This window comes from Camelina sativa, chromosome 7 (genome assembly GCF_000633955.1).
Source record: "Camelina sativa cultivar DH55 chromosome 7, Cs, whole genome shotgun sequence".
Classification (NCBI taxonomy): Eukaryota; Viridiplantae; Streptophyta; class Magnoliopsida; order Brassicales; family Brassicaceae; genus Camelina; species Camelina sativa.
The window spans coordinates 8,467,033-8,490,621 of record NC_025691.1 but is presented as its reverse complement, the minus strand read 5'-3'; the positions used below and the strand labels follow the sequence as shown (position 1 = coordinate 8,490,621).

Sequence of the window (23,589 nt, the reverse complement as noted above, 5' to 3'; positions counted from 1 at the left end):
AAAGATAAGATTTAAATTTCTTCTCTCATCAAATTATTTAACATTTTATTTATAATTATGCACTATGATGTTCATCTTTTACCATAGAACTTAAGTGATCATTTGTTTTTGTTGATGAACTAAAGTGATTATCTTATATTTGGATATTACATACACAAGACAATATTGCCATTATGTATAAAATCGTTAACATAATATCATCTACTTCATAATTCCAAATCAATATCCACAAGCCTAATGACGTTCATGTGTTTAGGGCTTTGAGAAACTACATTATAATAAATACTCTTAGTTTGAGAACTCATATTGGAGCTTTGAGGGTTGCCATTTGGAGCAACTCTCCTCGATCTAATTCCCCATATATAAAATCAATCAAAAACAAAAATATATCATAGGATCGGTTAAATTTTCGTTTATCTCAGTTTCATAGTCACTGAAATCGGTAATCCGAATGACGACATACATCAACTATAAAATAAATTATGACATGAAAATTACATTAAAAAGTGATTATTACATGTCAACTTTTAGAGGATCCCAAATTTATAATTAAGATTTAAATTCTTTTTATTTTTTTTGTTAAAGGGTTTTCTTAATTAAAATACTAAAAGTGTACAAGGAGCAATATAGAACCATTACAAACAGAAAAGAGAAAAGAACTAGTATAACTAATACTAGGAGGACCAAGGATCCAAAAAAGGAACTTTGAAAATAAACTTAAGCTCTTGCAATTATCGGTAAACTAACACAACCTTAAGAAGTCCAGCAATGAAGAATGGAAATCCCACGTTTTAAGCCCCGCTGAGTCATTGCTTTACACTTATCCTCCATGGTAGAAAGAATGATCTTTGTAAGAGCAACTGCAGATAGCGAGATACCATCATGAAACCGCCGATTTCTCTCTCGCCATAGTTCATAGATCGCACCCTGCCATCCTTGAAGGAGAGCAAATTTTTTGTGCTTTGAAACTGAAGACCTTGGCAGCCAAAGGAAAATCTGATCCCATAACACCGGAGAAGGAGATTTAAATTCATCATGCAATAAGCTAGTAGCCTAAATTATAATTTGTTTTCTATCAAACAAATATGCTACCGAGAAACCAAAAAATAGAACCACCCACAAACAAATTGTCAACTCCCATTAAGCTACAGATTCTTCACACACTGAAACAGTTATGGTCTTTGACCCAAAAATAAAATAAAAAATCCTGAGAGTGATGCTTTTGGTGAGAAAATATGTTGTCATAGGAATAAGATTTGTCCCTGGCTTTATATAAATCTCTCTATTTTGTATATATATAAGCTTGATGTCAATATACTTTGACTTGGTCGTAACTCTCATTGTTGATGGAGCAAAGATGAATCAGTATTACAATAATACTTTATTGGTCTTTCAGTTTTTTTCCAAGACTCGAAATTCATGTGACAAATCTCATTAGCTACTATCTCCATGGACCATGGTAGAAAAAAACACGAGTGATATTCTTATATTATGTCAGGATGTAACTCCAATAACCAACAAAAACGAAATACACAATGTTTTATTCTTTGTAAACCCTTCCTCTTGGAGTTTAATTAATGTTTGGTTGAAAAAAAAAATAAAAAATAATACACAATGAACATGTTCGTTACGTTGCCGCTGCGTCTCCTTCCTGCGGCCAAAATTTAAATGTCAACATGGCCAAATAAACGTCAAAACTGTCGTTGCGGCTACTTTTACAGAGAATACCGGTATATCATGTATCGCCATGAAAAACAAGCGATAATTAACACTGCCGCTGCGATTTGTTTTAACGGAAGCGGCGATTCATTTCATGGCTTTAACGGAAGCGACGACTTGTTTTAAACTCCGGCAACCTTTATATTTTTATTCGCAGGATGTGGTTGCTGCGGCAACTTAACGAACATGCTCAATGTCACAATGTCACAATGATCGTTAAAGAACAAACGAAGAGGCAACGACACACACACTCTCGCAATCCGAAGTCATACTTCAACATCCAAAACCGAGATCATCACAAAAGAAAATAATAATAATAATAAACAAGTCAATAGCGCAATTTTTTTGTTTTTAAAGTCTTATTTGTTATAGATAAACATATACCATTTAAAACATAATGTTATGAAATTATTTACTATATTAATATAATGATTATCAACCAATTTTAAGAGATATTCTGCCTAAAACACATTAAAATTGAAAACTTTAGTGGGATTAGTTAAAGAATTCAGCAACAAATAACTCTTAAGCCAATGGGAATTAAAAAGAAAGTTAAAAGTTTAGTTTAGTTTCTCTGTGAAAAGAAAAAAAAAATGTTTTCTTAGGATATCAAAGATTTATTTACGCCAATAAGCAAAAAACCAAAAGCTGATGCTTGTCGCACTTGTGTTCGTTGAGAGTCTTAGGCGTCAAGGACGAACCCAAATCTTCTTCTTCTCGGAGCTGTATATAACAATTCAATCATTTGAGCTAATCTAATCTTAGGTTAAGTACGAAAACAGAGTAAACCCCTTCTTCTCTTCTCTAATTCCGTTTCGTCTCCTTCGTTTTTCCCAATTTCTCTGTCTGATTTTATACGAAATTTTCTGTTAATATCGAAGTTTTATTGAATACCCATGATTCAAAATTTCATCTTTTATTCGATTGATTCCTCAATTTGATGTTCCTGTGATTTCTAGGGTTTTTTTATTGTTTTTGGTGTGAATTGGGGTGTTCTTATGCAATGATTTTTATGGGTCTTAATTGATGATTGTTTCAGGTATTGTTTTAAGGATTTGTATAAAACTTCCATTGCAAATTGAAAGGACTTAGCTTCCAAAAGGGTGAGTTGTGTGTAATCCAAATATCACTTTCTTTCTTTTTTACCTCTGAGACATTGTGTTCATTGTTATATATATCTTTAATTTAAGTTGTTCTGTCTCAGTATGTCTAATTTGGTTACTTAGTGTGTGTATTCATTAGATTTTGTTAGTATAGTTGGGATTAATATCTTCCAGTTGATTTGTGGGATTATTTGGGTTCAGTATTTAGACTTCAAATCTCAGGATAATCGTTAAGCTTTAAGTTGATGGTTCTGTCTTGGAAATGTTGGGAACCTTAGTGATTGATATGTTTTCAATGTAGGAACGATGCGGTTTTTTCTTATAGGTTTAAACAGTCTCTAGCTAAGATATTCTTCCTATGATGTGTGTTGGTACATTCGTAAGATGAAACCGTTCTTATAATCGTTGGATTCCGTATGTTATATGTCAGTATACATAGAGAGGAATTAGCTCTGGAATTTGGATGTACATGGCAATAATAATGTAGTTTGTGTCTTCCAACTGGTCTCTGTTTGTGATAATGATCAAATATGTTTCATTTCCAACTCCTTGTGGTCCATTAATTCTTGAATCTTTGGTCCAGCTTAGTACTTTCTTCCAATAAGGGATTGGGAAAATACGCCAAAGAAAGTGTGATGTACATTCTCTGGTCTAACATTCTTAAAATTGCCCGAGTCTTTGGATCCTTAGGTTTAGAATTTCCTTGAATAGAATATAACAATTATACAAAGTCTTACACTTCCCACAAATAACAGTTTGCATCATTTTGGATTGCATTTCTGTTTTGATGGTTTATCAAGTTGCAAGGTTGGAACAAATTTACCTACACTATTTGTGATGGTTTATGATTAGATTTTGTTTCAGGCAGTAAGTGGCAATCTGTTTCAACATGAACAGCCAAAATCCTGATGATCATGTAAGCCAGCTAGAATCTTATTTTCTTGAGCTGACAAACCGAATAATTAATTTATAGTCTCCATCGCTTGAACTTTCATTCTTTTATTTTATTTCTCAAACATAGGAGGACACAACGGTTGTGGGATTTGAGGTACCTCTATCACCGGTTTCAAGTTACAACAATGTGTATTCTGCAGCAGAAGATGAGACAAGAGATCCTCCAGCTGTACCGCCACATCTTCAACACTCTCAGTTAGGCAATCCAGGTAGCATGGAACTGGCTTCTGCGCCACAGAATGTCGTCCTGAACCATCTCTATATCGAAAACCGAAACGCCCCAAGATCTGTTGTAGCACTTGGTTTCTCACATCGGTTCAGATCTAAGTTTGTCACTGTGGTGATTTACAAGCCGGTCCAAAGAAGAGGGAACGCCAGTGTTTGAATGATGATATGATGAATGCCTCCTTTGAAATAGTGCTGGGATCTTGCTGCTTTGTGGGTTTTTTTTTATAATTTGGTATACAAAACTAGCTGGTTTAGACTAAATTTTCATATTCTCTTAACCGATTCGGTTTAGACAGTTTCTAGGTTATTTGATTGAAATCATCTTGGTTCGAAGTTGATACTGCATTTTTTAGGGCCAAAAAGCTGATGGACTTGGGCATTGTATGTTTGTAATAACTCCCTTGGATTGGATTGGTCAACTGAGGTCATGTATCTCTTATTGAAGTTGTGTAGTATTCAGTTAGTGTTTACTCATATATAAATGTTCCGTAAGGTACTTAAATCTCTTACAAGTTACAACAATCATAAACTATTTAAAACTCTTCTTTAGAATTTTTGGTCAAAAAAAAAACTCTATTTAAAAAATATGTTCTAATGATGTTACAAACGGTTAAAAATACTATTTTAAGATCACGATAACTTTTTTTCTTTTTTGAAACTAATGATACTTTATATACAAAAATAAAAACTAAAATTTTAACAAATGATCAAGCATATTATATAATGAGTTAAAACACTGAAAACATAAAACAATGTAATTCACGAGAAGATAAATTGCATGCAAACTGAAATTGTTTACTTGATAATTTTTAACTGTATTTCGACGAAATAATATGAGTCCAAATAAACCATAACTTAAACCAAATTCGAAGATATAAGAAAAGAAATTCAAAATTTAACAAATAAATTAAAGAAAAAAAAAGCTAAATACAAGATAAAAGATTAAGAGATTTGTATTTTTTTTTTCCTTACATTTTAAATATCCTAACCAAAAGAGGATCTATTTATAATTTGATACATAAAATGGCTACATTATGAGTTTTTGACATTTTGTTTTATATACTGGCACTGTATTATAGGTCCGAAACTACCAAAAATTTGTCACCCAATAACTTATTTTGATTGGTGCATCATAAACCATTTTGTCACTTTAATTATTTTGTTCTAATATAAAAACATTAAATATTTATATATATATATATATTCTAAAATTCCTAATTGACTTATTTTTTTCTTTTTCAATCAACAAGAAGAACTCTCAAATCCATAATCGATTTATTTTTTCATTTTTATCAGAAACATGACAAGCAAATCTACAAACAAAAAAGTGATAGTTTGTGGGGTTTGAGGAGTGAGTGTGGTTGGAAACATAAATAAATATGAATAATATCATATAATCTATTATAGATGTTGTTAGATTTGGTAGGGGATTTGAAGAATTTGGTTCTTGAGGTGGTGGTCATGGATGAACAAATGTAGGGTTTTTGGCTAGAGAAAAGAGAGATGAAAAGAGGGAGACAAAGAAAAGGGAAGTAGAAGGTATATATATAGTTTTTTACGACAGAAAAAAATGAATTCGGGTATATCCGAAATTATCCGAACCGGAAAGCATCTGAATTGAACCCGACCTGATATTATAAAATATTCGATCTGGTTTTATATCTCTACACCCAAAAACCTAAAAACCTAAAAACTCAAATATCCGAATCTGAATCCGATTGGATACTTGAATGTCCAGGACTATTGTCCGGCCTGCCAAGAGTTTATTTAGGGAGTGTCTAAATCTACTTTTGTAAATTCGGTCTGATTTCTCATAGCACTAGACTATAAAATCCAAGTGATTCTTGAACAGGAGTTTGACTCACAAAGAGGGCAAACCAAACTTCCGACCATATATCCAGAACTGAAATTAAGCCACACTTATTTCCTAAAACAAAATTATACAAAAACTATGATTTACTACAATAGTTGGGTTTCCTAGCTATTTTGATATTATAGGGTAGTAGAATGTTATTATGCATTATGAGGTAAAAGTAAGAAACAGCTATCTTTATCAAAAGGAGAAAAAAAAAATGTTTCTTAACCAACTTACGGAATAGATAATGCTACAATATTAACATATATCGCTATCAAATCATATACCGTAGGTCCATAATCTTTCTTTTTAACTCATGTGAGTCTTTTTTAATTCAATAATTTTGGTTATGCTCGTTATCTTTTTTTTTTTCCCACTAAATCCTAACTTTTGCAATCTTATGCTAGCTTTTGTTTTTTTGTTCAACAAGTATATTTTCAGAAATTTGGACTCAGAAATTTGGCAGCCACATTGTGGCATATATCTTGGACACCTTTAAAAACTGACACACTGAAGTGAAATTACTCGATATAGTTTAACTTTTTCATATGAGATATTTTTGTCATCTATATACTTTTGTAGTTTTCATTTGTTTTAAGTTAAAAGGAAAAGAAAAATACAAAAAGTGTCTTTCATTTGATTTGTTGACACTGAACAGCCAATGAGGATTTGAAACGTTTCTATGTAATTAGTACTCAGAGTTGGCTGGCTGACTCTGTGAATCGACATGATTTGTGCTTCTCTCATTATGAGATTCCATTAGTACAATTTCTTTTCGGCGCATCAACGCATTTCACATTTATATTAATCGTTTTTTTCTTTCTTTCTTTTTGTGTAGTCTTTTTAATTCCAAATAAACTCTCTCTCGTCGAGTTTGGTGATGAGGTAAAATCCAATATCCGGAGACCGAAAAAGCCATTGTTTATTCCATTTGTTTTTTTTTTGTTAAAAATATAATATATTCCATTGTTATATTTGACAAAACAAGATAGGAGAAAGAGAGTGGTTTATCCCAAAAAAAAATATATATATAGAGAAGAAGAGTGAATGAGGGGGACCAGATTGGGGTGATAGAGTTGGTCCATGGCTCTGACCATGAGCCCATTGATCACGTGGCAAGGAGTGTCTTGCTGATGCACTTTTATGAAGCAACCATGAGTGTCACGTTAGATACCATTGGGGCTATTGGTCCACCTCACCTCATTGGAGCCATGTCATTATACTTCTGTCTAGTTTTCTCTTAATTAAAAGTGGTTTATTTGGGTCGGAAAAATATCAATAAGTGTGAACTTAGAAAAACAACAATAAATAGAAACCATCTTATTTGTCTGAAGGAGGTAATGAACCCCAGGAAAGATATAGTAAGAATTGAGACCATTGCTACAATGCTACTAAATCTATTTTTTCGTTTAAAATTCTAAAAGATTTTTCAAAGGTCGTACACGAGTAATAGTATAAGTATATAATCGCAGAGTGTGTCATTGGTGCATGCTACAAATGTGAAAGTATGGATCACTACTCACTAGGATATATTTCTGTATGCATCGAGACATTAATTAGAAGTACATGTCACAAATGTGGGGTTATAAAAGACAATTTATATCAAGTATATACATATTAATATATCTAAGCTTATGATTAGATTAGCATATACTTGTATATATAGTTTACACTGTACACTAAACACAATTAATGAGAATAACTAATTTTTTTCTCTCTCTAGCTCAGCTCTCTCTTCTCACTTTCTCTCTTGTTCTTGTTCAAGTCCGAGTTCATATTCTTCCTCTGTTCAATCCTGATATGGTATCAGAGCTTTCTCGATCATGAGCGCTTCTTCAGCTGAGCTAATTCTCATTCACATCATCTCTTTCATTTTCGATTTGTGTTGTTTCATCGTATTAGCGATTCTTCAATTCGTGTTCGCATACCATTCTCTCTGAGTTCTTCTTTCTTTGACCTTATTGTTTTTCCGATTCTTGTTTTGCTTTCAATCGGAACAATCTCTTATAATCAGTTTGATTCTTCATTAATATGGGATCAAATCCGACTACTTCGGTGAATCAAAATTCGCGAAATCTGGGTGATTCAGGTAAATATCTCTACGAGAATCCCTATTTTCTTTATAGTACTGATCATGATGGGTTGCAATTGGTTTCAGATAGACTTGTTTCTAGTTCAGATTTTCATTCTTGTTGTAGATAGTACGGATGGGTTTGAATGTTAGGAATAAATTGGGATTTGTCGATGGCACGATTCAGAAGCCTCCCGTTGATCATCCGAGTCATGGTTCATGGTCACGCTGCAACGATATGGTATCCACTTGGCTAATGAATTCAGTCTCGAAGAAGATTGGAGCGAGTTTGTTATACATCTCGACTGCTGAAGGTATATGGAATAATCTCTTATCTCGGTTCAAGCAAGATTATGCACCTCGTGTTTATGAGATTGAACAGAGACTTACTTGTATTCAACAAGGTTCTTTGGATGTTGCGCGTACTATACTGAATTGGTAACGCTCTGGGAAGAATATAAGAACTACATAGAACATCCCGTTTGCACTTGTGGTCGCTGCGAGTGTAATGCAGCTGTTCTTTGGGAACGTCTACAGGATCGTAGTAGAGTAACCAAATTCTTGATGGGGTTAAATGAGAGTTATGAACAGACTAGAAGGCATATCTTGATGCTGAAACCGATTCCAAGTATGGAGGAAGCATACAACATGGTTACTCAAGATGAAAGGCAATCTACTGTTTCTCTCAAGCCTCCTGTGAAGTCTGATAATGTAGCATTTCAGACGACTGGTAGTTATGAAGGTGATCTTGCTAATGGATCGTATGTGGTGGAACCATATGAGTATGTAGCAGCTTACAATACTTATAGACCAAGGAGTAATAGACCAATGTGTACTCATTGTGGAAAAATGGGACACATGATTCAAACATGTTTCAAGGTTCATGGTTATCCACCTGGTTTCAAATATCCAAATCAGAACAATCAAGGGCAAGGACAAAATACTCAGAGACCTTCTTTTGTGCCTCGTGGTCAGGCTAATCAGAACAATCAAGGTCAATTCTATAACCAAGGACAATTTACTAATCAGAGTTTTGGTCCACGATCTGGTACAACACAACCAAGGGTGGTTGCGAATGTTCAAGTTGATGGAGGAATGCCGTATTATCCTCTTGCTCCTGTTAATGCTCTTAACCTGGATGTGAGTCAGTTAACTCAGAGTCAAGCTCAAGACTTGATCAATCAACTCTCTCGAGTTCAAGCTATAGAACCGATAATCAATAAACTATCACGTGTTCAGATTTCAGAAAATTCAGCGCCTACAGTTTCTCAATCTCGTGCATCTATTACAGAATCAGGTGTTATGGCTCCTCAATCGTCTTCTGGTATAGTCTTTAATATCTCTTCTAATCTTAGATATGAGAATTGTAATCTCACATATCAACACCATTATCTATCATCTCTTCATAGTGTTTTGCCTAATGGTGCTTGGATTATTGATAGTGGAGCAACTAGTCATGTTTGTTGTGATATCTCTAAGTTTAGGGAAAATTCTTTAGTCTCTGGCATTACAGTAGCTCTACCTAATGGAACTAGACTCCCTATTAACCATACTGGCACCATTCATTTGTCTANGTTATGAAGGTGATCTTGCTAATGGATCGTATGTGGTGGAACCATATGAGTATGTAGCAGCTTACAATACTTATAGACCAAGGAGTAATAGACCAATGTGTACTCATTGTGGAAAAATGGGACACACGATTCAAACATGTTTCAAGGTTCATGGTTATCCACCTGGTTTCAAATATCCAAATCAGAACAATCAAGGGCAAGGACAAAATACTCAGAGACCTTCTTTTGTGCCTCGTGGTCAGGCTAATCAGAACAATCAAGGTCAATTCTATAACCAAGGACAATTTACTAATCAGAGTTTTGGTCCACGATCTGGTACAACACAACCAAGGGTGGTTGCGAATGTTCAAGTTGATGGAGGAATGCCGTATTATCCTCTTGCTCCTGTTAATGCTCTTAACCTGGATGTGAGTCAGTTAACTCAGAGTCAAGCTCAAGACTTGATCAATCAACTCTCTCGAGTTCAAGCTATAGAACCGATAATCAATAAACTATCACGTGTTCAGATTTCAGAAAATTCAGCGCCTACAGTTTCTCAATCTCGTGCATCTATTACAGAATCAGGTGTTATGGCTCCTCAATCGTCTTCTGGTATAGTCTTTAATATCTCTTCTAATCTTAGATATGAGAATTGTAATCTCACATATCAACACCATTATCTATCATCTCTTCATAGTGTTTTGCCTAATGGTGCTTGGATTATTGATAGTGGAGCAACTAGTCATGTTTGTTGTGATATCTCTAAGTTTAGGGAAAATTCTTTAGTCTCTGGCATTACAGTAGCTCTACCTAATGGAACTAGACTCCCTATTAACCATACTGGCACCATTCATTTGTCTAATTCATTGATTCTTTACAATGTCTTTTATGTTCCATCTTTTCGTTTTAATCTCATTAGTGTTTCGACTTTGCTGCATGATAATCAATGCTCTACTCATTTTTATCCTACATCATGCTTCTTACAGGAGTCTTCTCAGGGATGGATGATTGGGAGTGCTAATCTTTTCCACAATCTTTACATCTTGAATGAACACTCCCTCTCTACACCTGCTAAGTCTCCTGTCATCAATCAAGTCTCGGGATCCTTGGTGAATGAAGGAATTCTTTGGCATCAACGCCTTGGTCATCCTTCAAATGCCAAGTTATAGCTTATGTCTGGTAATCTTTCTCTTAATAAAACAAGTGTCTCTAGTCTAGATCATTGTTCCGTTTGTCCATTAGCTAAACAAAAACGTTTGTCTTTTCCTTTTCATAATCATATCTCTGAAAAACCATTTGATTTGTTACATCTAGATATATGGGATCCGTTTTCAGTAGAGTCTATAGAAGGGTACAAATATTTTCTTACAATAGTTGATGATTGTACAAGAGTGACTTGGATATATTTGTTGAAATATAAAAGTGAAGTTACTCATGTTTTTTCTACGTTTATGAAGCTTATTGCAACTCAATTTAATACAAAGATAAAAGCAATTCGAACTGATAATGCTCCAGAATTAGCTTTCAAAGATCTTATAAAAGAGCATGGCATGTTTCATTTCTTCTTTTGAGCAACAGAACTCTGTAGTAGAAAGGAAACATCAACACTTGTTAAATGTGGCTAGAGCTTTACTCTTTCAATCAAATGTTCCTCTTGTTTATTGGAGTGATTGCATTACCACTGCTGCTTTTCTCATAAATAGAATACCATCTCCTTTACTTGATAATCTTTCTTTTTTTGAAAAACTAATGCATAAGAAACCGGATTATACAGCTCTGAAGTCATTTGGATGTCTTTGCTATGTAAGTACTTTGCAAAAAGATAGAACAAAATTTACACCAAGAGCACAATCTAGTGTCTTCTTAGGATATCAATTTGGCTACAAAGGTTACAAAGTTTTAGATCTAACTACGAATGTTATTTCCATCAGTCGCAATGTTGTTTTTCATGAGCATATCTTTCCATTTCTTGATTCAGAAAAACACACTAATGATCTGTTTTCCCATACCATTTTACCATATCCAATCCCTTTCGTTCCTGACATGCCATCTTCATCTGTTACATCAACTGGATTACCTGATGTTGTTGTTTCTGCACCTCATACTGCACAATCATCATCTTCATCTAATGCATTCCTACACAGCGAACTTGATGAGGAGATATATATGAGTTTACCTCAAGGCTACACTCCAGGTAACTCACAAGTCTTACCTCCGAATGTTGTATGCCGCCTTTGTAAGTCAATATACGGGTTAAAACAAGCTTCTAGGCAGTGAAATCGCTTGTTCACTTCAGTTTTGCTCGATGATGGTTTCTTACAATCTCAGGTAGATACGTCTTTATTTGTCAAGTTCATAGCAACTAGCTTTATAGCAGTCTTAGTGTATGTTGACGATATTGCTATTGCTAGTAATAATGCTGAGGATCTGGCTGCACTTAAAACTGTCTTGGCCAACGCTTTTAAAATCAAGGACTTAGGTCCCCTGCGATTTTTTCTTGGATTAGAGATTGCAAGAACGAGCAAGGGTATATTTGTATGTCAGAGAAAATATGCTTTGGACTTACTGGAGAACACTGGATTATTAGCATGTAAGTCGAGTATTGTTCCTATGGATCCGTATGTTCATCTTACTAGAGACACAGGAACTCTTCTGGATTCATCAAGACCTTACAGAGAGATCATTGGCCGTCTTCTCTACTTAATGATAACAAGACCTGACATAACATTTGTTGTACACCATCTCAGCCAGTTCCTACAATTCCCTACTGATGCTCATATGCAAGCTGCACATCGAATTCTCAGGTACATCAAGGGTAGTCCAGGTCAAGGCTTATTATACTCTGCATCTAATGAAACATGTGTGAATGCTTTTGCGGATGCAGATTGGGGAACTTGCACTGATACAAGGCGTTCGATTACTGGTTTTTGTGTTTACATTGGCAAGTCACTTATATCTTGGAAATCCAAGAAACAGCATGTTGCGAGCCATAGCAGTACAGAGTCTGAGTATAGAAGCATGGCTGAAGTCACTAGAGAGGTACTATGGATTCAGCAACTTCTTCGGGATTTCCGTGTTCCTGTTACTGCAGTTGCCAAGCTTTTCTGCGACAACAAGTCTGCTGTTTACATTGCCACAAATCAAATCTTTCACGAACGAACGAAGCACATCGAGATTGATTGTCACATTGTGCGTGATCAGATCAAGCTTGGGAACCTGAAGACATTACACATTGGTACGGAGAATCAACTTGTCGATATCCTGACTAAGCCGTTACAACCTCGGCAGTTTCATTCCTTGCTTAGTCGGATGGCTTTGCCAAACCTTTACAATCCTTCTCTGGATCCGGATTGAAAGGTTTGAGGGGGGGTGTATCAAGTATATACATATTAATATATCTAAGTTTATGATTAGATTAGCATATATTTGTATATATAGTTTACATTGTACACTAAACACAATTAATGAGAATAACTAACTTTTCTCTCTCTAGCTCAGCTCTCTCTTCTCACTCTCTCTCTTGTTCTTGCTCAAGTTCGAGTTCATCTTCTTCCTCTGTTCAATCCTGATACTTTATTTGAGATTACTTTCCAACGGTGAATGGACAACAAGGTTAGACTCAAGGAGTCAAGGTGAATGTCCGAAAGGATATGGTTAGCACCTTCTCGAGATAATTAGTATAAGAAAGAGTCCATGGCTATTGTTCATCCAATCTCAAATATGGGTATTAGTCATTGCTTATATTCCCATTTATATAAAAGAATGTTTCAAATTTTCGAAAAAGTTTTTTGCCGTATTCGAATGATGTTTCGCGTTTTGGTGTATATACGTTAATTTTTGTGCTAAGTTTTGCAACTGATTATTTTTATTTTTTTAGTATATGTCAGATTAAAGAAAGTAAACAAAAAAGTTTTAAAAAGAAAAAAGAATTGTTGTGTTGTGTATATAGGGGAAAAAAAAGATGGTGGCTAAAGAAATCATGAGGGTTTGATGCGAACACGTCACAGCAAGACCAAGTGGCCAACAACTTGTTCACAAAATCTGCACCTATCTACTTCAAACTGTACGGACTTGGGGTCCCTTTCAGGTGGACTGGGCCTCATACGAATCTCCCTTTGTTTTCTTTAGATGCTTTCTAATAATATTTTGGACAATGAAATCAAAGATAGAAAAATTATGGAATTTGATGTCATGCGGATGTCCACTAGATAAGATATGCTTCCTTTGAATTATAATTATTATAATCTGCTTAGATTATGAACTAAAAGTTCTGATCATTTTTGAACAGGGGTGCGCGTTGGGGGCTAATTGGAATATGCTTTATACTAATTTAAATACATTTAAGTTGGTGTTGTGACCGCTCCCTCATTTAATTTTATATGCCAATATAACAAAAGATTTCGCCGGTGATCTAAACTTGCATATGGATAACTTACTTTGCTAACGAACATGATATTTAATTTAGATAGTTAATTCTCAACGTCTGATTTCTTTGTATTCCTGTTTGCATTGATTTTTTTTAATCTTATGCGACTTTTTTTTTTTTTTTTTTTGATTTATAACCAAACAAATTTTTAAGAATTATGAGTTCATGGAAGTGAAATTTAATTGATTTTTTGAGAAAGTTATATACTTTTATACTTGGGAAACCAAATAACAACGATCTTGTTTATTTATCCACGATAAATTTTCTAGGGACAAATTTGTTGAATCAGCAAAGCTATATAGTATTTGTCATCTTCTTAGCCCTTCTTGATGTTTAGGTTAAAGAGATTTCTATTACCGACCACCTTGCTTGTTTCTCTATAAGACTGCTCCTAGAAAAATCTCCCAGACCGGATGGTACATGACATTATTTTATCTACAGTTTTGACATATCATTAGAGTGATATATGGTGGTCTTTGCGAAATAGTATTTTAGGTAAAGATATTGAAGAACAGTTGAATATAGGAAGTATATATATATATGTATTTGACGACCAAAAAGAAAAGGAAGTATATATGTATTTTCTCTAAAATGAAAACGAAAAAGTGATTGTGAAAATTTCAGCCAACTTGTCTCCGTATGCATGGTGGTTTAGAAAATTATTTCAGAAATCTATGTTTAAAATTTACTAGGATACTATCAAAATTAATTTCGGAAAAAGTCAATACTTTTTGAGAATACCTATATTGGAATATATTTTGATTGCTCAAAAGATGTTTCATGGACTAAAACAATGCATGTCTATATAAGAATTTAAGACGGCGAAAACGTCTATAAGTGAATTCTATGGCAAATGGCATTTCGAAGACAACTTTACTAGATTTACGTATTCTTTGTTTTTTTTTTGGTAGGATAGATTCGTATTAATAAAGGATTAATAAGGACATCTCAGATAATATCTTGATTGCGTAATAGATATTTCATGGATTGACAAACAATGCATGTCTAAGAATTTATGGTGGTGGAAACGTATATGAATTTTATGGCTTTTTGAAGGCAACTTTATTAGAACTAGGTATTAATATAGAAAGAGTAATGCAAATGTATTTAGGTATTACAGAGAGTTAGTTTAGTTTAAGCCTTAAATTTTAAATTTTAAATTTAATTTGCCGAGATCTGAGTGAGATTCGATCCAAAATTAAACACAGTGACGTAATTCGGCTAGTGCGTTTTGATAATTATAAATATATACTATGATATTGTTTGTGTTGGTAGTCATAATAATGCTATCTTTACCCTAAACCAAGTAACCTTTATCAGATAGATAGATAGTGGACAATTATTTTATGAAATAATCCAGAGACCAGATCCTCGTAATAGCGTCAGAGAGTTCCTTGGTTCAACAAAGTACTTCAAACCACCTGATACTGAAGAGTGAAGACCATACTTATAAATATTTTATATTATCAGTTCTACACTTCTACTACATATACAATACAATATATTAATCTGGCTAAAGTAAATAATTTTTATTTTTTTCAAAAAGATTGGTAAGATATATGGATTTCCTTGTTTCTGCTATTTGAAAATAAGTATATGTTTAGTGGGTAGGTTTTATCTACATTAGATTTGGATCAATAAAGATAAAGCTTTTTCTTTCATTGAATTAAAAGTCGATTCAATCCAACTTTTTGCAGTTTGTATATATATATATATTACCGGCGATATGTATCAGTGAAGGTCAACCTCAAATACATGCTAGTTATCCCAAATGTTATATACGCTCTTGTATCCCAACTTTTGTTATATACGACGTCGTTTTATCACTAACGGAGAGATTAGATTAACGGCATAGTAACTTCTGTTAGTAGGTCAATTATCGGATTTAACGTCATGTCTTTTTTAGCTTGGTCAACGAAACTTCATGTTTAAAAAAACTAATCAACAAAAGTTGATATTTTAAATGGCCTACAACAAAGTTCATGGTTTAAATGGCCAAAATTTAAAAGTTCATGGTTTAAATGACATTTTTCCCGCATAAACATTACTGTTTTATTTTTAATTACACCTCTTGTCAAACTGATTGTAGCTAGAAAGAAGCACGGATGTTAGGGCTTATATGTACGTATTTGATATAGGTCCTTGTTGGTGTTAAAACTAAATGTACGTATACGTTTCTACGTAGAACATATAGACACCAACAATCTTTAAAATAAAGTGAACACCAACAATGAGAAACTTTATGTAAAATCTATATTTATATATTATGCAAATACATTTAATTAAACCGTGATTTTTTAAGGGCTTTTTTTGTGTTACACCTTGCTTTTTGCAAAATTTACTTACTCAAAATAACTTCGAGAGAGAGCACAAAACAAAATCATAAAATTCAATTTATGGGAACTTTTCTCTTTAATTTTATAATTTAGATCCCATATTTTATTTTTGAAATATATTATATAAAAATAAATTTGTGCATATATGTATATATATATCTGTATTTGTTGTAAATTATAGGTTAAAATTTTAGATGATAAATTATAAAACTCTATAAATATATTAAAATAGTTATATTATTTAATGCAAAATTATTAAGTGATTATCAATGGTATTTAACTTTAGGAGTGGAATTAAAGATGGAAAACAAAAACATTAAGGCCTTGGATGGCTTTGGATTTTAAAGCTGTTTTTTGGTTTAAAAATTTTCAAATATCAATTTCTAAGGCCAATAAAGATTATGCAAAAATTGGTTTTCTTAAATATTAGAGAATCCAGATTTGTTAGTTTTTGTCATTTTTTAAAGAAAAACCAAAATCTATGTTTTACTAGTTTTTCATTTTTAATCGTAACTTGAATTCTTTTTTTTTATTTTTCTAATTTTTAATAAAAAAATCTCAAAACTATAAACCAAAATCTAAAATCTAAAAAAACTAAAAACTAGAATTCAAAAACCACTTAAAAATTTGTAAACATTCATTTCCTAAACTGGTTACCGAACCTGAGATTCGATTTGGTTTTTCTTAATTCTAAATTAGTTTTTTATGATATTGAGACATAATAATAATAGAAAAATGTTTGGGTTCACTCCCTCTTAATTAACCAGTCAAAATACAACAAAACGCCATGTCATATCATATTTATAACATAAATCAAAATTAAAATAAAAAGACAAAAATTATGTAGTTTTTTTATTTAGGAAATTATATCGGTTTAGATTTATAAAGGAGAATTAGGGTTTAAATTTTATAATTGCAAAAAATATATGTTGATTTGGATTAATAAAATATTGATTAGGATTTAGATTTTACAATTAAACGAAATTATATGTCGGTTTGAGTTTATAAAAGAGTGGTTAGGATTTAAATTTTAAAATTAAATGAAATTATATGTCCGTTTGGATTTACAAAAGAGTGTTTAGGATTTAGATTTTACAACTAAACAAAATTATATGTCGGTTTGGGTTTATAAAAGAGTGGTTAGAGTTTAGAGTTTATGTTTTACAATTAAAGAAAATTATATGTCGGTTTGGGTTTATCAAAGAGTGGTTAGGATTTAGATTTTACAATTAAACAAAATTATATTCCAATTTTGATTATAAAAGAGTGGTTAGAGTTTAAAAAAATTATATGTTGAATTTGGGTTTATAAAAAAATGAGTTGAGTTTTGATGTTATAATTAAATTATGGACAACTATAGCACACATTCCATAAATTTCTAAAAATAGCATTATTTAGCACATTAAAATATTTAAAATTAATTTTTAGAATTTTTTTTTTTAAGTTTGGGTTTTCAATTTCACATGTAGAGTATAGTTTTGAGGGGTAGGGTTTAGTAGTTTGAATTTAGAATTTAATTTTAAAAAATTAATTAGTGCTATTTTTGAAATTTTAAAGATGTTGTGCTAAGTTTGGAAAAAAAATTATTTTGGTACTATTTTTGAGAATTTCCCTAATTAAAAATTATAATATAATATTTAAAAATAATAATTTTAAAATTAACTCATATAAAAATTGTATTTTCTTAATTAAAAATTTATTTTCTTAATTAAAAGCAGATGAATAAGAGAGGTTTAACCCAATAACTTTCCATAAGTATGTATATGCTCCATGCTTTCCCTACGTGTAGTTTACGTTTATTAATTTACTTTTTGAATTTATAGAAATATTTAATTCGCTGACAGAGACAAATTAAATTTGCAAAGCGCCAATATTAAAATCCCCAACTTCGAGAGAGACACGTCCAGAATCAAGCACCACACCCCCATATTTGTTGTTTTCTCTTCAACTCTTACACAATTATAACAAACATTATAATAAAAACCAATGAAAATGGTGTTTTACATGACACTTGACAGGTAAAGGATGTCAGATATTACTTTATTATAAACTTAATTGACACACGCCAGAGCTACATGTTACTATGTTAGTCAGGATTTTGTAAATAGAAAATAAACCTTATTTGTAAATTATAAATGTAAAATTTAATAATATGTTGTATATGAAAAAATTTAGATGTCCAACTTCGACATGTAGACGATGTAATAATTTTCTGTGCGCGAGTCACTCACTCATCGTTTCATTTTAGTGGACCATTTCTTGACACGTGAACTCTTTTTTCATCTTCGAAATACAAAAGTTTAATTTGGACCATTTTGTGTTCGTAAGATCTTTGTCTTATAGATGGTCGATTGGTTTAAAGATCATTTTGTGTGCATGTTTTGGCAGTATCTCGAATCGGTTTTGCAGACCTGAAGTTCGAGAAATGATTGTTTCCACTCCACAAATTCAATATCATTTGCTGCAGCTTCCATGATCGTTTATATAAAAGCAATATTGTTCAAAAGAGCAAAAAGGTTGGACATAATAATATAGTAATAACTAGATCCGATTCAGATAATGCAGATAGAAGTTAACTATCCATTCAGGTTTTATGACTATTCGACTTATATATGTGTTGGATTCACATCAGTTTTCGGAGAAAAAGTTAACTAAAAAGTCAGTTTAAACAAAACTAGGTTTAATTTTAATATGATTTGGTTAAATTTAACAAATATAATTAAAAAACTTGGATATTATCTCATATATTTTTGGATAAATAATCTTATTTTAGGTTTTCGGATATACTGGTCGGCGAGAAAAAAGAAAAGAAAAGAAACATTCATCTGATTCATTTTAGTTGATGTTTGTTTTTCTCATATATATTAAAAATCATTTAGTGTTATATTTAAAAATAAAATAAGATATCATTTATTATATATTTAATACTCTTTCCGTTTCAAAATATGTGATGTTTTAACTAAAGCACGCATATTAAGAACTATTTACTTTTAACAAGTTCAATCAATCAGAAACAATACTGCATAATATAAAATACTAAACTAATCTAAAAGTTGCATAAAAACTTGAAAACATCCTATATTATGAAACAAAAAACTTCTCTAAAACATCTTATATTTTGAAACGGAGGTAGTACTAATTTAGCCTATGATAAATCAATTCGTAAGACACAAATAAGCACAAAAATAAAAATAAAACTTAAGTTAATTTTGCATTAAAAAGCAAAAATATTAAGGGAACTTATTTTTTGGGTAAAACATCCCTTAATATTGTAATTAATCTTGACCTAATTGATTAATCACAAACTTAAATCGAATGCGCAACCGAAGGATTAGAACAAAGAACTTAAAAATCAAAGAAAGCAAAGAACGACACACGATTTAACGAGTTCACGCTTCCAAGTCGGAAACGCTACGTCTCGCCGGAGTAAACTTCTCCGGTAATCCACTAGAACAACAGTGAACAAATTCGTTTACAAAGCTCTCGACCTCACTCTCTCTTGATCTTTCTCTAACCTCTCTCAACAAGATCTAACAAACTTTTCGATCTCGCTTACAAAAGATAAGAACCCCCAAGCAGACTATATACAAAGACAAAACTACCCTCAACAACTAGTAACAACCACCAACCTTAACGTCCACACGTGTCACTCACATGCGCTGACTTGAGCTTGCTTGCAAACCCTCTCATATACCGAGAGTCTTTATCACTGTTATGTTATTTCAGTAATCGAATCTGAGTCATAACACTTCAATTCTCCACCATGACTTTGATTCTCTTCATTAGCTCCATCCTTGTCTAGTTCTTGGATTACCCTCCTCCGGTACTTGAGCTTCACCGCCCCAACTTCTGAGTTTAACCACTCCAACCCTGAGCTTCACCACTCAGTCCTTGAGATCAACCGCTCAAGTATCAAGCTTCACAACTTAGCAATTTGTTACTCGTAGCATTTCTAGTGCTCCATCATCAAGTTTATCCACTGGTAGTATCTTTGTAAAGATATCAACTGGATTGCATTTACTCGCAATCTTAACTACCTTCACCAAATCTTCCCCAATGATATCTCCTGATAAAGTGCAACCTGATATCAATATGTTTGGTTCTCTTATGATGAACTAAATTCTTTGCCAGTGCAATCGCACTTTGAGAATCATAATGTACCTCCACAAAACTATGAGAGAAACCAAGCTTGGCTGCCAATCCTTTAAGCCAAATGACTTATTTCACTGCCTCTATCAGAGCCATATACTCGGCCTATGTAGACGAGAGAGATACCACTCTCAGTAACCTTTATTTCCAACTGATGGTGTTCTCTCCTACTGTGAAAACATAGCCTGTAGTAAACTTCCTGGAATCACCATCACCGGCGTAGTCCGAATCACAATAGCCTCTTAGTACAAAATCCTCTTGTTTCCTGTATTACAAACTTCTTTTCTCTGATCCTCTCATGTACCTCAAGACCCACTTGGCCGCCTCCTAATGACTTTTGAGTGGCTTACCCATGTATCTGCTTATAACTCCGACTGGATAAGAAGATCTGGCTGAGTACCTATCATCGCATACATGATACTGCCTACAGTATTAGTGTATCGAACCACCTTCATCTTACTGAACTGTTCTTCATATATTTCATCAGTGGCTACTTTTAACTTGAAGTGAACTCCCATAGGAGTAACCACTGCTTTAGCTTGATCCATGTGGAAGGTCTTTAAAACTTTCTTCACATTACCCTCCTGAGATAAAACTAATGTTCCTGCAACACGATCTCGTATGATCTCCATACCCAAAATATTCTTAACGTCTCCTAAGTCTTTCATTTCAAACTCTTGACTTAGAAATTTGTTCAATTCCTGAACATGAGGCTTAAAAAACTAAGGCACTTAACATGTCATCTATGTATAATAACAGATACACATACAAGCCATTCTCTACCTTCCTCTAGTACACACAACTATCATAGACACTTCTACTATAGCATATTCTTTAATAAACTCATCAAACCTTAAGTTCCACTGCCTAGGAGATTGTTTAAGAATGTACATAGATCTTCTAAGAAAATATACATATTTAGGATCTTTCTTGCTCTCAAATCTTTCTGATTGAGCCATCACTATATCTTCATCCAGAAAACCATGTAGAAAAGTTGTCTTCGAATCCATCTGTTGAAGCTCCATATCAAATTGTACTACCATTGATAGTAGATACCTGATTGATACATGCTTAACCACCGGTGTGAAAGTTTCAGAGTAATCTACCCCTTCCTTTTGAGTATAACCCTTTGCAACAAGTCGAGCTTTAAATCTTGGAGATTCGACCCTAGAGCTACAACCAATCACCTTAGCGTTCTATGGTTTCTCTCCAAGATCCCAAGTATGATTCTTCTTCATAGAAATCATTTCTTCTTTCATTGCTTCATTGCATTTTTCCCAGTCAAGGTCCAATTAAGCCTCCTAATCAGATCATGGTTCTGACTTTCCTCCATCTTCAGTGTTGTAAGCATAACCTACCATATTATATTATTTATACCTCTGATTAGCCTTAATAACCCTTTTACCTCTATCTCTGACTGATTGATAGTTACTCAAATCGTCTTCCTCATACTATATTCTCTTCTTTTACTGATGCTTCATTTTGACTATGTGACTATTCACCACTGATTAGTCCATCATCTGTAAGAACACTAGGTTCATGAGTAGCTCCACCTTGATCAAAAGAACTTGAATCTAATTCCAGATTATACAGGTCCAACCCGGGAACATCAAAATGCGAACCATCTTTAGCATCTTTATGCATAATTTCTTCTCTGAAAATGACATTATGGCTTATGACACATCTTCCATCTTTTGGAACCCAAACCTTATAACCCTCGATTACTTCAGGATAACTTGTAAAATAACTTTTCTTCGCCTTTGGATTTAACTTGCCTTGATCTGCATGAACATAGACCAAGCAACAGAACTTCCTGAGCAAGCTCAAATCAGGTAACATGGATGTTCACCTCTCCTCAGGAAGATTTTATTGGTGGAGGGAGACATGTTAATCAGATAAACTGCAGTAGAGGCTGCTTTTGCCCAAAATTTTTTCTCCATTCCACTCTCACTAAGCATACTTTTCACCTTATCCATAATAGTCCGGTTCATCCTCTCAACAACTCTATTCTGTTAAGAAGTATAAGCACACATCTTGTGTCTTACAATACCCTCATCCCTATAGAACTTATCGAAATACTGATTACAGTACTCCAAACCATTATTGGTTCTAAGTTTCTTTACCTTCTTCTCAGATTGTGTCTCTATCATCTTCTTCCAATCTACAAACCTATCAAAAGCTTCATCTTTTCTTTTTAGAAAATAAATCCATGTTTCCTCGAGAAATCGTCAATAAACGAAATAAAGTATTGATAATTACCTGATGACAATGGATTATGCGGAGAGACCCATAAGTGTGAATGGACATACCCCAATTTCTAATTTGTAACATGTTGAGCTGATGAGAAACTCACCCTGTGTTTCTTTCCAAAAACGCAATCCTCAGAAAATTTCAAATCACATATATCATCCTTCTTCAGACAACCTTTCTTCAGAAGCACCTCCAGACCTCTCAAACTCATGTGACTAAGGCGGCTATGCCACAAGTCTGTCTCATCCTTTGACAGTTCCGCAGCATAAGATTCTGCAATTTATGTCTCTCCTTGTAGAATGTAAAGTGTATATTTCTTCAATCCTTTAAGAATTGTCCAACATCCTTTGACCACCTTAAGTACACCATCCTGAGATTTAAATCAACACCCTCTATCTTCAAGCGTTCCTAAAGTTATCAGGTTCCTGGACATTGACGACATATACCTTACATCTGTTAAGACAACAAAAGTACCATCTAGATCCTTGATTATGACACTACCTATCCCCTTCACCTGTGAAAAAGTATCATTTCCCATCTTCACATATCCAGAATGCACATCCTTGAAATCATAAAACCAATCTCTCATGGGAGTCATATGAAACGACACTCTATATCCAATACCCACTCGTCAGCTTTACTACCAGATGCAACTAAACTTTCATCCACCACCATTAATACTATAGCAGAATAAATCTCTCCATTTGATTTTGCCATACTAGCCTCTCCATTATCAGATCCCTTTGTTTTACCTTTATTATTTTCTAGCCATTTGTAACACTGTTTCTTGAAATGACTTTCTTTCCCGCAAATCCAACACACTCGATTGCCATCCTTTGACTTAGACCAAGACCTTCCGTTACTTTTAGTAGTCTGACCATTATACTTTTCCTCAGATCTACCTCTCGCAAAATGGCCATCTGCAACTGACTTATTATTCTAAGC

General features: G+C 33.3%; 2 protein-coding genes across 7 annotated transcripts; both read left to right on the top strand.

Moving 5' to 3' along the window:
- Window positions 2,291-4,474, top strand: LOC104700737 (SNF1-related protein kinase regulatory subunit beta-3-like). Of its 6 annotated transcripts, none has more exons than XM_010416299.2 (4): window positions 2,291-2,484; window positions 2,759-2,822; window positions 3,675-3,738; window positions 3,844-4,474. In XM_010416299.2, exons 3-4 carry the CDS (start codon window positions 3,712-3,714, stop codon window positions 4,159-4,161), a joined length of 345 nt encoding a protein of 114 aa, XP_010414601.1. In that variant the 5' UTR covers window positions 2,291-2,484; window positions 2,759-2,822; window positions 3,675-3,711; the 3' UTR covers window positions 4,162-4,474. The 6 variants fall into 6 exon arrangements, with proteins under 6 accessions (XP_010414601.1, XP_010414599.1, XP_010414597.1 ...); XM_010416297.2 differs by having other exon boundaries at window positions 2,291-2,489; XM_010416295.2 differs by having other exon boundaries at window positions 2,291-2,502.
- LOC109125412 (uncharacterized mitochondrial protein AtMg00810-like) lies at window positions 11,527-12,837 on the top strand. Its single transcript, XM_019227029.1, has 2 exons — window positions 11,527-11,706; window positions 11,812-12,837. Exons 1-2 carry the CDS (start codon window positions 11,527-11,529, stop codon window positions 12,835-12,837), a joined length of 1,206 nt encoding a protein of 401 aa, XP_019082574.1.